The sequence below is a fragment of the Oscarella lobularis genome, chromosome 14 (genome assembly GCF_947507565.1).
Source record: "Oscarella lobularis chromosome 14, ooOscLobu1.1, whole genome shotgun sequence".
Lineage (NCBI taxonomy): Eukaryota > Metazoa > Porifera > Homoscleromorpha > Homosclerophorida > Oscarellidae > Oscarella > Oscarella lobularis.
The window spans coordinates 961,478-975,063 of NC_089188.1; the positions used below are offsets into that span (position 1 = coordinate 961,478).

The 13,586-nt window shown below is 44.1% G+C and overlaps 3 protein-coding genes across 9 annotated transcripts; 1 reads left to right on the top strand and 2 right to left on the bottom strand.

The window, feature by feature from the left end:
* Positions 1–189: 189 nt before the first annotated feature.
* LOC136195583 (serine/threonine-protein phosphatase 6 regulatory ankyrin repeat subunit A-like) lies at positions 190–9,349 on the bottom strand. 5 transcript variants are annotated; one of them, XM_065984959.1, is made up of 44 exons: positions 9,274–9,349; positions 8,637–9,222; positions 8,506–8,582; positions 8,063–8,435; positions 7,900–8,010; positions 7,731–7,832; positions 7,583–7,681; positions 7,428–7,529; positions 7,272–7,370; positions 7,117–7,218; positions 6,961–7,059; positions 6,806–6,907; positions 6,650–6,748; positions 6,495–6,596; positions 6,339–6,437; positions 6,184–6,285; positions 6,028–6,126; positions 5,873–5,974; positions 5,717–5,815; positions 5,562–5,663; positions 5,406–5,504; positions 5,251–5,352; positions 5,095–5,193; positions 4,940–5,041; positions 4,784–4,882; positions 4,629–4,730; positions 4,473–4,571; positions 4,318–4,419; positions 4,162–4,260; positions 4,007–4,108; positions 3,851–3,949; positions 3,696–3,797; positions 3,537–3,635; positions 3,391–3,489; positions 3,210–3,326; positions 3,097–3,159; positions 2,466–3,044; positions 2,237–2,413; positions 2,097–2,183; positions 1,917–2,045; positions 752–1,864; positions 635–701; positions 494–579; positions 190–440 (listed from the first exon to the last, which is right to left on the bottom strand). In XM_065984959.1, exons 4-44 carry the CDS (start codon positions 8,168–8,170, stop codon positions 426–428), a joined length of 5,565 nt encoding a protein of 1,854 aa, XP_065841031.1. In that variant the 5' UTR covers positions 8,171–8,435; positions 8,506–8,582; positions 8,637–9,222; positions 9,274–9,349; the 3' UTR covers positions 190–425. The 5 variants fall into 5 exon arrangements, with proteins under 5 accessions (XP_065841031.1, XP_065841033.1, XP_065841029.1 ...); XM_065984961.1 differs by having other exon boundaries at positions 494–576; positions 8,063–8,582; XM_065984957.1 differs by having other exon boundaries at positions 8,063–8,582.
* LOC136195588 (cartilage-associated protein-like) lies at positions 7,975–10,472 on the top strand. The gene is made up of 6 exons (XM_065984969.1): positions 7,975–8,248; positions 8,303–8,441; positions 8,514–9,736; positions 9,797–9,933; positions 9,989–10,081; positions 10,137–10,472. The coding sequence occupies exons 3-6, from the start codon at positions 8,776–8,778 to the stop codon at positions 10,371–10,373; spliced, it is 1,428 nt and encodes a 475-aa protein (XP_065841041.1). The 5' UTR covers positions 7,975–8,248; positions 8,303–8,441; positions 8,514–8,775; the 3' UTR covers positions 10,374–10,472.
* LOC136195585 (fragile X messenger ribonucleoprotein 1 homolog A-like) lies at positions 10,472–13,424 on the bottom strand. Of its 3 annotated transcripts, none has more exons than XM_065984968.1 (15): positions 13,325–13,424; positions 13,213–13,265; positions 13,062–13,158; positions 12,916–12,987; positions 12,749–12,831; positions 12,624–12,689; positions 12,473–12,566; positions 12,303–12,419; positions 11,927–12,106; positions 11,781–11,859; positions 11,631–11,731; positions 11,498–11,578; positions 11,265–11,445; positions 10,898–11,209; positions 10,472–10,850 (listed from the first exon to the last, which is right to left on the bottom strand). In XM_065984968.1, the coding sequence occupies exons 1-15, from the start codon at positions 13,382–13,384 to the stop codon at positions 10,702–10,704; spliced, it is 1,725 nt and encodes a 574-aa protein (XP_065841040.1). In that variant the 5' UTR covers positions 13,385–13,424; the 3' UTR covers positions 10,472–10,701. The 3 variants fall into 3 exon arrangements, with proteins under 3 accessions (XP_065841040.1, XP_065841039.1, XP_065841038.1); XM_065984967.1 differs by having other exon boundaries at positions 10,472–10,844; positions 11,256–11,445; XM_065984966.1 differs by having other exon boundaries at positions 11,256–11,445.
* Between the last annotated feature and the right edge of the window lie 162 nt (positions 13,425–13,586).

Consider the following 13,586-nt stretch of genomic DNA (forward strand, 5'->3'; position numbering starts at 1 on the left):
TCTCCTGGGCCAGGTCATCCTCCGAAGCTGTCTGGGCCGCCACAGGGTAGAGGGCCGCCAGATTAGAGCGCCAGTCAAACAAGACAAAGACAACGATTCCATGATTACTGTATTAGCAGACATTTTTGTTTCAAATCTAAGGGCGGATTGAGACAGTCGAAGTCCCGTGCATGCGTCAGCCAACCTGAGAAGAAAACAAACATCACATATATTTTTCCTGCACTTTGTAAAGTAAATTCTAGGTATAACTTTATCAATATCAGAATTCGGCGTCCAACCCTAATAACTTTATGTTGCTCGATAAAGATGTAAGTATGATAATGCATGCAATATCAAATGACCACATTACGTGCAAGAAAAAACAACGAAAAACCTACGTGACCGGTGACCAGTGTACATATAAAATGCGATAGAATAATAGAAAGTCACTTTTGATTAATCTATAGCAGATCAGTTAAAACGCAATGAGGATCTTTGATATAACTAGGCTTACAGTAATATCCACTTTGTGGTTGCCTGAAGCAGTACAGCCGTGGCCGTGTGCGGAGGCACCACCCACGTTTATTGCTACTCCACCTACTGGTCCCAAATCAATATAGTACAAATGCAAAACGCAATCAACGTCGCAGGTAACCTGATGCCGAGTCAGCTTTGTTTTGGGCATCCTCCAAGCGAAAGAGAGCGTCTTCGGCCCGCGTCCTCTAAACAGCTAGCGTTACTGATTGTCTGGAAGATATAAAAACAACTGTACCGTCTCGTCGCTGAGCTGAATTGCGCCCCCGTCCTCAAGTATCGCCAAAATATACAGAACGTTTGCTTTCGTCGCTGCTTCTTCAAGTTTTGACACGGTTGAACAAAGAGATTCGCTCCAGCGTGCAAGTACGTCCTCAGCCGATCTACACTGCGCGTAACCGGACGCAGTCAGTCCTGGAAGCGCCCTTGCAAACGCCGTCCGACGATCAACTGCATCCTTGTTAAGACAATCTGCTATTGTTCGACGACTTTCAGTTGAAACGAGAAGATAATGGTCTTCTGGAACGACCAGAAGATCTCTCAGGCTCTCTGTTGTCAAATCGATACCACGCACAGCGCAAGAAACTGTAGCTGTAGTTGATCCCAACTGCTTTGCCTGCTCGACTACTTCACTTGCGTACGCCAGGGCCTGAATTGATAGTTTTTGCAATTCTCTGCCGCTCAAATACAATAACAAGAGATCGGTACCAGCGCTCTTCTCTTCCAAAACTGTTCGTCCCAGCTTCATCATCTCATCGAGGAGAGTTATGCATTCCCCTTCCGAATCCCGCGGACCGCGAACAACGAAGTCAATAGACTTCTCGTACTCGTGCAATTCGATCAGTCCTTCTATCCTGCATTTGTTGATCGTCTTTTGCATCATCAAGCCACCCTTCCAGACTAGAGGTTGCGTTGGATGAAGCTTGATCGCAGCGCGAGACTGGATGAAAGGCATCGTTCCAGGCGTAATGATGTCGGTTTTCTCTTTGCACTGAAGACGTCGACCGACGTAGAGAACCATATCGTCTTTTCTTTGCCACACTCTTTCTCGGTCAACCGTTTGAATGAGAGCTGGAAACTGATATTGGACTGGCGCGCCAGGCAACTCGCTGACTGGATAGCAGATCTCTAGATGGCATAATACTTTGATAGCTTCATCAACTGCAATATGTCCTGTTTGATTTGCTTCGCTGAACAATTCGAGAGCATCTTTGACCTGATCTTTGCTGACTATGCCATTAACGACGCCTTCTAAGTGAACAGGAAAGTCGTCAGGAGACATTAGAGGACCAATGATGCTTTGGCAAAGCCAAGGAGGGTCAAGCACAATTTGATTTTCCACGACAAGAATCTGTGCCCAATGTGCAGTACACATTTTCCAAAATCGCGTTAATTAATTTTACCTCTCCGATGCCGTGCAGAAAAGACACCAAGAGATCAAGCTCTTCGCCCTTCAAACCTGGGTAAACGTTCTTCTCGACGAGTGCTTTCAGGAGTCCAACGTGAATGAACTGACGCTCGATTTTTGCTAGCTGTCAATACCACGAAGAGAACGCAACATATTAAAGTATTGTCATAATCACCTGTAATGTAGTAAGTCCAAAATTTTGAAGAGTACTGTTGATTTCCGAATAAATGTCTTCGTAGAGAGGAGCTTTCAAATTCTCCAGCTAAAGCAAACTTGAATAAAGTGTGGCTAAGGTAAACTTGAGCAGGCTCAAACCATTCTAGTTGGATCTCCATCGGAACAATTGATGAGTTTGAATAGAGCTTGCGGCAACATGTTCTTCTCTGCCATTTCCTTCAGAGCATCTCCTTCTGATTTCAGAAGAAGATCACGGACTTGAGGAAGGAGAGACGATTGGACCGTTTCGACGATAGTAGGAACTTCGTCTGCGCCCTAGACAAGAAATAATGTAGAAGTCATCTTGAGTAAACTTCTTTTATCTTACTTTAATGCATTCCTGCTTTAGGCTTCCAATGTACTCACGTAGCTTCTGCAGTCGAACCGATTCTTGTTCACGGCAATCGAGAACGAAATGTTGTCTCAGTGTAAACCATTTTTTAAATTTGATTCTGAGATGATTGCTGATTCCTGTTAATTTTTCTCCGCTATCCTGATCTCCTCTGCTTCCTACTACCACTAGCATTGCTTTCCCTTTCATCCTGATACTGCACTTCACAAACGACAGCCAGTAAAAAGCGCACTTGGCCAGTTCTTCCTCGCTCATCGTCAGATCTACTACGAGAACGAAAATCGTCGTTGCTTCGGAGAAGAAAAGACCGTGTGTCTTGTAAAATGTTGGTTGGCCTGCGAAATCGCAAAAAAACAGTTCTCCAGCTGAATCTATTGTCGCTGTAATGATATCAACACCGGCAGTACGAGCATCAGGCGACCTCGTTCTGCATATTCGTCGTAGAGAATTCATGAGCGTCGTTTTCCCAGCGCCTCCATTGCCAATCAAGCACACCTTCACTCGACTTGGTTTTTTTCTCCCTTTATCAAAAAGTTTCCTGTATCGGCATTCACGCTAAAAAATCATTTTCGACTGGCACACTACGGTGGTACAGACATTTATTTACCCAAGCCTCAACAAGGTATTTTTTCATTTCTCCGTCACCTAATTCAAACGGAACTTTCTCATTCTGGAATCAATAATCAAAATGCGCTTTGATCAATTTGTTCCAAAGCATACCAAATCACGACAGTCGGCTAATGCAGGCATACGACCTACTACTTCTTTGGCCAACTGCAGGCACTCATCCTCATACCACAGCATTGCTAATCGATGAAGAACCGTTTGCATTTGTCTCTGTAATAGCCTTTACTTGTGACACAAAGCGTAGACAAGCCTGCTTGCTTGCTTGCTTGCTTACCCCCCACTTCATATCCAACTTACACCCAGAAGAGATCAGGAATTTGACCAGATTCCAATTCCTATTCATCATTGATATTGAGAGTGGGCTGTTCCCTTTCTAAACGGCATTTGTTTATTAAAATTCAAAAATCACCATATCCTGACCGCATCAGTAGCGTTCACATCACAATCATAGGACACCAGTAGACCTGCAATTTTCAAATTTCCTGTCTGACAAGCATACATTAGTGGCGACACATCATCCTATGAAAATCAGTGAAAATAAAATTCACAACTCTTACTATACAACCAAAGTCAATTTACCTTGTATCTCTCATTCACATTAGCTCCGCATTCACTGATTAGATATGCTACAATTATTCCGTGACCATTAGTGGCTGCATAGAACAAGGCTGTTTCCTCAAACTGTAGAGAAACACGATTAACACTGCTGAAAAGTAAATGAAATAATAGAATACCCCATCTCTTGCATTAACGTGGCAACCCTTTGACACAATCAATCTCACCAAACTTTCATCTCCTCTTTCACACGCTGCCATTAGAATGGTTTTTCCCCACTAATAAGAAATTGTAATGATATCATGACTATTACCATACAATGAACGTCTATTTACGTAGTCTTTCTCATTTGCATTAGCTCCGCATTCACTGATTAGATATGCTGCAATTATTCCGTGACCATTAGTGGCTGCATAGAACAAGGCTGTTTCCTCAAACTGTAGAGAAACACGATTAACACTGCTGAAAAGTAAATGAAATAATAGAATACCTCATCTCTTGCATTAACGTGGCAACCCTTTGACACAATCAATCTCACCAAACTTTCATCTCCTCTTTCACACGCTGCCATTAGAATGGTTTTTCCCCGCTAATAAGAAATTGTAATGATATCATGACTATTACCATACAACGAACGTCTATTTACCTTGTCTTTCTCATTTGCATTAGCTCCGCATTCACTGATTAGATATGCTGCAATTATTCCGTGACCCTTAGTGGCTGCATAGAACAAGGCTGTTTCCCTAAACTGTAGAGAAACACGATTAACACTGCTGAAAAGTAAATGAAATAACAGAATACCCCATCTCTTGCATTAACGTGGCAACCCTTTGACACAATCAATCTCACCAAACTTTCATCTCCTCCTTCACACGCTGCCATTAGAATGGTTTTTCCCCGCTAATAAGAAATTGTAATGATATCATGACTATTACCATACAACGAACGTCTATTTACCTTGTCTTTCTCATTTGCATTAGCTCCGCATTCACTGATTAGATATGCTGCAATTATTCCGTGACCCTTAGTGGCTGCATAGAACAAGGCTGTTTCCCTAAACTGTAGAGAAACACGATTAACACTGCTGAAAAGTAAATGAAATAATAGAATACCTCATCTCTTGCATTAACGTGGCAACCTTTTGACACAATCAATCTCACCAAACTTTCATCTCCTCCTTCACACGCTGCCATTAGAACGGTTTTTCCCCGCTAATAAGAAATTGTAATGATATCATGACTATTACCATACAACGAACGTCTATTTACGTAGTCTTTATCATTTGCATTAGCTCCGCATTCACTGATTAGATATGCTGCAATTATTCCGTGACCCTTAGTGGCTGCATAGAACAAGGCTGTTTCCATAAACTGTAGAGAAACACGATTAACACTGCTGAAAAGTAAATGAAATAATAGAATACCTCATCTCTTGCATTAACGTAGCAACCTTTTGACACAATCAATCTCACCAAACTTTCATCTCCTCCTTCACACGCTGCCATTAGAACGGTTTTTCCCCGCTAATAAGAAATTGTAATGATATCATGACTATTACCATACAACGAACGTCTATTTACCTTGTCTTTCTCATTCGCATTAGCTCCGCATTCACTGATTAGATATGCTACAATTATTCCGTGACCATTAGTGGCTGCATAGAACAAGGCTGTTTTCCCAAACTGTAGAGAAACACGATTAACACTGCTGAAAAGTAAATGAAATAATAGAATACCTCATCTCTTGCACTAACGTGGCAACCCTTTGACACAATCAATCTCACCAAACTTTCATCTCCTCTTTCACACGCTGCCATTAGAATGGTTTTTCCCCGCTAATAAGAAATTGTAATGATATCATGACTATTACCATACAACGAACGTCTATTTACCTTGTCTTTCTCATTCGCATTAGCTCCGCATTCACTGATTAGATATGCTACAATTATTCCGTGACCCTTAGTGGCTGCATAGAACAAGGCTGTTTTCCCAAACTGTAGAGAAACACGATTAACACTGCTGAAAAGTAAATGAAATAATAGAATACCTCATCTCTTGCACTAACGTGGCAACCCTTTGACACAATCAATCTCACCAAACTTTCATCTCCTCCTTCACACGCTGCCATTAGAATGGTTTTTCCCCACTAATAAGAAATTGTAATGATATCATGACTATTACCATACAACGAACGTCTATTTACGTAGTCTTTCTCATTTGCATTAGCTCCGCATTCACTGATTAGATATGCTGCAATTATTCCGTGACCCTTAGTGGCTGCATAGAACAAGGCTGTTTTCCCAAACTGTAGAGAAACACGATTAACACTGCTGAAAAGTAAATGAAATAATAGAATACCCCAACTCTTGCATTAACGTGGCAACCCTTTGACACAATCAATCTCACCAAACTTTCATCTCCTCCTTCACACGCTGCCATTAGAATGGTTTTTCCCCACTAATAAGAAATTGTAATGATATCATGACTATTACCATACAACGAACGTCTATTTACGTAGTCTTTCTCATTTGCATTAGCTCCGCATTCACTGATTAGATATGCTGCAATTATTCCGTGACCCTTAGTGGCTGCATAGAACAAGGCTGTTTTCTCAAACTGTAGAGAAACACGATTAACACTGCTGAAAAGTAAATGAAATAATAGAATACCCCATCTCTTGCATTAACGTGGCAACCTTTTGACACAATCAATCTCACCAAACTTTCATCTCCTCTTTCACACGCTGCCATTAGAATGGTTTTTCCCCGCTAATAAGAAATTGTAATGATATCATGACTATTACCATACAACGAACGTCTATTTACCTTGTCTTTCTCATTCGCATTAGCTCCGCATTCACTGATTAGATATGCTGCAATTATTCCGTGACCATTAGTGGCTGCATAGAACAAGGCTGTTTCCTCAAACTGTAGAGAAACACGATTAACACTGCTGAAAAGTAAATGAAATAATAGAATACCTCATTTCTTGCATTAACGTGGCAACCCTTTGACAGAATCAATCTCACCAAACTTTCATCTCCTCTTTCACAAGCTGCCATTAGAATGGTTTTTCCCCGCTAATAAGAAATTGTAATGATATCATGACTATTACCATACAACGAACGTCTATTTACCTTGTCTTTCTCATTTGCATTAGCTCCGCATTCACTGATTAGATATGCTGCAATTATTCCGTGACCATTAGTGGCTGCATAGAACAAGGCTGTTTTCTCAAACTGTAGAGAAACACGATTAACACTGCTGAAAAGTAAATGAAATAATAGAATACCTCATCTCTTGCATTAACGTGGCAACCCTTTGACACAATCAATCTCACCAAACTTTCATCTCCTCCTTCACACGCTGCCATTAGAACGGTTTTTCCCCGCTAATAAGAAATTGTAATGATATCATGACTATTACCATACAACCAAAGTCAATTTACCTTGTATCTCTCATTCACATTAGCTCCGCATTCACTGATTAGATATGCTACAATTATTCCTTGACCCTTAGTGGCTGCATAGAACAAGGCTGTTTTCTCAAACTGTAGAGAAACACGATTAACACTGCTGAAAAGTAAATGAAATAATAGAATACCCCATCTCTTGCATTAACGTGGCAACCCTTTGACACAATCAATCTCACCAAACTTTCATCTCCTCTTTCACACGCTGCCATTAGAATGGTTTTTCCCCGCTAATAAGAAATTGTAATGATATCATGACTATTACCATACAACGAACGTCTATTTACCTTGTCTTTCTCATTCGCATTAGCTCCGCATTCACTGATTAGATATGCTACAATTATTCCGTGACCCTTAGTGGCTGCATAGAACAAGGCTGTTTTCCCAAACTGTAGAGAAACACGATTAACACTGCTGAAAAGTAAATGAAATAATAGAATACCTCATCTCTTGCATTAACGTGGCAACCCTTTGACACAATCAATCTCACCAAACTTTCATCTCCTCCTTCACACGCTGCCATTAGAACGGTTTTTCCCCGCTAATAAGAAATTGTAATGACTATTATCATACAACAAACGCCTATTTACGTAGTATTCATCATTCACATTAGCCCCGCATTCACTGATTAAATACCCTGCAATTATTCCGTGACCGTTAGTGGCCGCAGAGTACAAAGCTGTTCTCCCATCCTGTAGAGAAACACAATTAACACTGCTGAAAAGTAAATCAAACAAAACGTGAGCAATAATAAAATACCTGATCTCTTGCAGAAATTGCAGTCCTGCTGCAATCCTTTGACACAACCCATTTCACCAGGTCTTCATCTCCTTTCCTACATGCTGTCATGAGAATTGCTGCTAGTAAGTTCTAAACAGTACACTATTTCCTTTCTTTTAGCACAATCAGTCTTTCCCCTAACTTCATTCCAATGCTGAGATGTCCCCCGCTGTATAATGCTCCAAAGTCTCGTGATGTCATCGTCAGCGGCAGCGCTTTCCATTTGCAAAAGCAACTCTTTGTCGTCCATCTTAGACACCAGCAGCGCCACGCCCTATTCTGCCTCCGCGCGTGCGCCCGATTTATTTTTGGCGTATGCGTATTCAAAGTACGAGTTCATAAACCCAACGATTCTATAATTTGCGTATATTTTCGATTCAAGAAATACTTCGATATTCCAGCCGAAAACAAAACAAAGAAAAGATTTACCATTTGTTTCGTTCTCTTGCAGCTGTCTTAGTTACTGGTAATGATCATTGGCAGATATGAGGCTTGCAAGACGTGTTTGTCGGATTCTTAAAGTAAGAGTGGAATTGATTAATTAAATAATTAGTACAATAATAAACAAACGCTATTTATGATTACCCTTGTAGCGCCATACATGCGAGAGCCTCTTGCAACAACCGTGAGTCCAATAAGATCTAAATTAGTGGAAAAACACGCTAAAGAGAGGAATTATCGGTTACAGTAGACTAATATCGCATAGATACTGATACTTGAATTTGAGCAGTCTATAGCCGTCTTGCAGAAAGAAGAAACCGGAATATACATCTTGAATTCGCCAAACGGCATTTTGGCAGAAAGTCAGCTGACGTCGACGTAATTCGATTAAAGCAGTCGCGTGAAGTTCCCGTCATGTCGCATTGTTTCGGCCTTCTGCTCCTTCTCTTGGCGACAACAGCGACCGGCTTTCAGGGCTTCTCGCCGTTCGACCTGATGCGTCTCCAAGGCATCGACGTGCCCGAAGTGAGAACGGAAGACGACAGCGACGATCCGAGCGCGCGTCCCACGTACGACGAACTCTACGTCGACGCCGTCGACGCGTACGAAAAGCAGAGTTGGACCGAAGCGATACGACTCATGGAAAAAGCGATCGCCGACTACGAAGCCGAACGCGACGCCGTGCGCACGTGCAAAACCACGTGCGACAACAATGACGGGACTTACAACGTCACCGCCTTGGAAGTCGAATACGCGTGCTTTCACGCGATTCTCGCGCGCTTCCAATGCGTTCGACAATGCGTGCGCGACGCGTTCGCGACGTTGGGTATTCGTTCGTCGGCTGCCGTGTCTGCCGACGTTCTAAAGGCATTCGATCGTCGCCTTCCGTACATGTATCTCCAATTGGCGTACTTTAACGTCGGCGAAAAGGTGAAAGCGGCTCGTTCGGCGGCGACGTACCTCTACTATAACCCGGACGACGAAATTGCGCTCAGTAACGCGCGCTATTACGAAGGTCTTCCGGAAGTGACGGAAGACGTTTTCAAGCCCATTGACATGATGACTCACATGGAATCGTTCGAGAGCGCCGTGGCGCTCTACAACGAGGGAGATAAATGGGACGACGTTATTGATTTATTTGAAAAATCCCTCGCGGAATATTTGACCGAATGGAAGAACTGTCGATTGCTGTGCGACGGTCGATCTATCGAGCCGACTAATGGGAATTTAGATAATCTGTTAGGCAATCACGTGGCGGCGTTGCTGAAGTGTCGCGGTGATTGCGCTCTGAAGTTGGGCACCAATCGAAAGGGGAAAGTATATGAGGATTTCTTTGAGAAAATCTTTCACTATTTGCAGTTTGCATACTACAAGGGTGACGACGTTCATAGATAATCGATGTGTTGACTTACATCAAATACTTATTTCGTTTCAGCTGGGAATTTGAAATCGGCTGTGGAGTGCGCTATGACTTATCTTCTTTATCATCCGGAGGATGAGGTGATGGTGAAGAACGTTGGAATCTATAAAGAAGCCGAGGGAGTGAAAGAAGAGTATTTTACACCCAGACAGGTAATGTAAATTTATGTATTGATTTATGTATCTTTGAGGCTACTCTTTCTAATAGGATATCGTTAGCAAATTCAACGTCGAAGAAGCGGAGAAGAAACTATTGACGTTGACTGCAGGAAGCGATGAAGAGGCAGACTTTAGAAAAAACGTGTGAAATAGGGTACAGCTAATCATCTTTATTGATTTTATTATTCTGTTCTCAGATGGAGGAAGATGAGGCAAAACGAAACGGAACTTTGGAGACCGTGGACCTAAAGTCTCCGCAGGAGCCTGAAATCGAGACCCCGCCCACCACCGATACAAAAACGGCCACAACGACGGAGGAAAAGGAGGTGCAAAATCAAACGACAACCACGTCGACGAGCGAAAAGAAGTCAAAAAAATCGTCGAAGAAATCGTCGAAGAAAAAAGGGAAAGGGAAGAAAAAGGTGGAACTCTGAGAGCGATGTGTCAGTGAAGAACAAAAAAATTGAACTCATAGCTGGCCTACTCTGTAAGACCCGCGAATAAAAGGAAGGAAACTAGCGAGCAGAGAGCGTTCAACATCACCGGTCTTATAGGATTAGATCTTGTAGTCCATACGCGTCACAAAATACCAAAGAGTCAAGAAGGGAGAGGAAAAGCAACAAGGGCTAGTTTCATCGAAACGAAACAGACAAGAGGGGGGAAGGAGAAAGGCACCAGAAAGAACGAAACGCACCAAAGAAAGAACTCAAAAAATCGGAGCACACAAACTCCGAATGCTGTCGTGGCACATCATCATAAAGCTCAGCTCTCCTTCTGGTTGGCCGCGGCCTGAGCCTCATCGGCGGGCGTCCCTTCGTTCTTTACTTGATTCCTGCCCGATCTGCCGCCGCGAGGAGCCCGCTGCGGTAAGCCCACGTCCGTTTCATCGTGATTATCACCACCCCCTACATCTTCATGGAAATAAATAAACAATTAAATAATAGTATTATTAGCGTACCTCCTTCTCTCTCCTCATTCGGATACCTGCGCTGATTCGCCTTACCGCGCGGACTGCGTCCGCCTCGTCGCCTCCGACCGCCGCCGCGCCCTCTTCGGCCTCCGCGACCGCCTCTTCCCCCGCCGAATTTCGACGGCGACGATGATGGCTCGACGTTTCCCTCTTCTGTTTCCTCGGCGTCCTCCTCTTCCTCGTCGTCTTCTTGTCGTCGTCGTCGATCGTGACCGGCGTCGTCTTCCTCTCCGTCCGCGTTCTCGTTCGCGTCGTCGTTGCTGTGAACTTCCTCCTCGACAATCACGTCTTTGTCTTCATCTACGTATTATAATCGTTATTGATTTATTGATTTTTCTCGGTCCACCTGTTCCACCTGGGCCCCTTTCGGGTGGATAATTCTCCTCTGGATTTTCGCGCAGCGAGCCTCTTCCCCGACCGCGGCCCGGGCGCGAGCCGCCTCTCCACGGGGGACGACTAGTGCGCATTGGAGCCGCTCCCATTGAGCGGAGCTGCTGGTCCAGGGCAAGCTGTTCATCTCTCATATTGTCAATTTCCTAAGGTAAAACGATCAATATTGTTTATTGATAGACTCAGACGTCATTTCACCTTAGTCGATTCTATGTGATAGTTGATCATTGTGATGGCATTATCTATGCACTTTCTAGTTCCGACAAAATGAAAGGGAACCTAATCTCCCGCAGGAATAGAGTCCAATAGTATAGAGACATGTGCTCCTCACGCGTCCATCTTCATTCTCTTGACTGGCTATATTGAGTTTAACTACGTTGGCCTTGTCGACAATCTCCTGAATGACGCGACCATTTTTCCCAATCACGTGGCCTAAATTAATTAAAGTTACACCCATTTTTTAAAAATGCACAAATCCCACCGGCCAATTCTCTAGGAACGTTCATCATTCTTTCGCAATACTCTAATTTATCTCGCGCTTCGAGCGCAGCTTTTTGATTCTACAGCAAAAAAAAAAGATACGACGCTAGACGACAAACAGGAGAATTTGGCGACGCATTCTCTCGCCTCTGCTATGACAACAAACGTGCACGTCTCCTCTATTAAATCGATCGCCGCCACGCCGGGAATCTCGCGCGCCGCGTTGATGTTCGCCCCACGCGAGCCTATCGACAAGCCAATCAGTTCCGGATCGACGGAAAATCGTTCCGTATACGACGACTCGCCGACGCGAGTCAACTGCGTCGTCTAAGAAAGAAAAAGAAGAAGAGAGACATAAGTCATAAATACTTTATATATAGAGAGAGAGAGGTGGAGAAGGGGCCCCCAACTCAAGTCCTCTCATGTACTACATGATAAACAGGAAAACGAAAGTGAAAGTTGCCCGTTGAATTTGCCGTCAGCCGGAGTGAGAAAAGAGCGAGAGAGCGAAGAAAAACGTTACCTGTAGCCTTTCCCTTGCCTCGGCCATTCTCTGTTTCAAAGCCTTTTTGGCTCGAAGCGCGCTTATGTGAGAGTCGCCGAGCAAGCCGGCGCGCTCGACGGCATTCGCGTCCGTCGACTGCGCAAAATTAAACAATCGTAGAATCGAAAAAACGACCGTGAGACTGTTACCAAGACAACGAGCGCTTTGTCCTCCCTATCGAAGTGAAGAGTGACTTTGCCCAAAGCTCTGGTTAAATCGCGATGAAGACTTTCGTCGCTGGCACTAAAATAACGCCAATGATTTATGACGTCAAAAAAGCGAGTCAACCGATGAACTGACATGTCGAGAAGATCATTGGGAACGGCAATGGAAGACGAATAAATTTCCCGACTCGAAATCGGAGGACTGAAAAAAGAAAACGACATCAGAGATAAAATTCAATTAATTAAAAAAACACTTCCTACTTCTTATTTGCCTGTCGAAGTCGTTCCTTCTCGACGATCTCGGTGTACTTCGACTCCCAGCCAGAATATTGAATCACGAAAAACTAAAGGGGAGAAGAAATCGTTAGCGCGCGCGCGAGATCTCGCAAAAACCCCAAAGAAAAAAAAAAGATGGCGCGCAATCCCACCTCCCCTTTTTCGATCGTAATCTTTGCGAGCCACCAGCCGCACGGCTCGTCTTCGCTCGCGCGCGAAAGAACCTACGAAGGAAGGAAAAAAGACGTTCGCGCACGCGCGCACGCGCGATTTTTTCGATCGACCAGGAAAAATTCACTTCGATTTCGTCGCCCACGTGGAAATCGCCTTCGCCCGGGCGCGCTTCGCTTTCGAGACGAACGTCTTCGTAGTTGACGCGCTTCGGCGGTTGCCAGCTGCAAAACGAAGCCGTTTTGGCGTCGATCGAATGCGAGAGGGAGTTGCCTGACTTGTTTTCGAAAGCCACTGTCACGTCGGCGTCGTGCATGGCGCGGACGAATGCCTGAAATGATAAAGGGAACCGTTGCGGCGACGTTCGAGTCGATTCGGCGAGCGGCGTACCCGATAATAGGCTCCGTTGCTGCCTCGCACTTCGACACACAGTGCAGACGGTGCAGACATGTCTTCTTTTTCGCACCCCCGGATGAAGAATTGCGGTTGCCCGTATACGATTTCACGTTCATGGCCGATTTGCCGTCGAAACGAAAGCCCGTCGCCGACGAGATGTTTCCCGACGGTCCGGGAAGCTGGATGGACATAGACGAAGTAAGTCGCGAGACGTCCTGGAGCGTTTCGAGCGGGTTTTTACAGCAGGGAAGCGAAA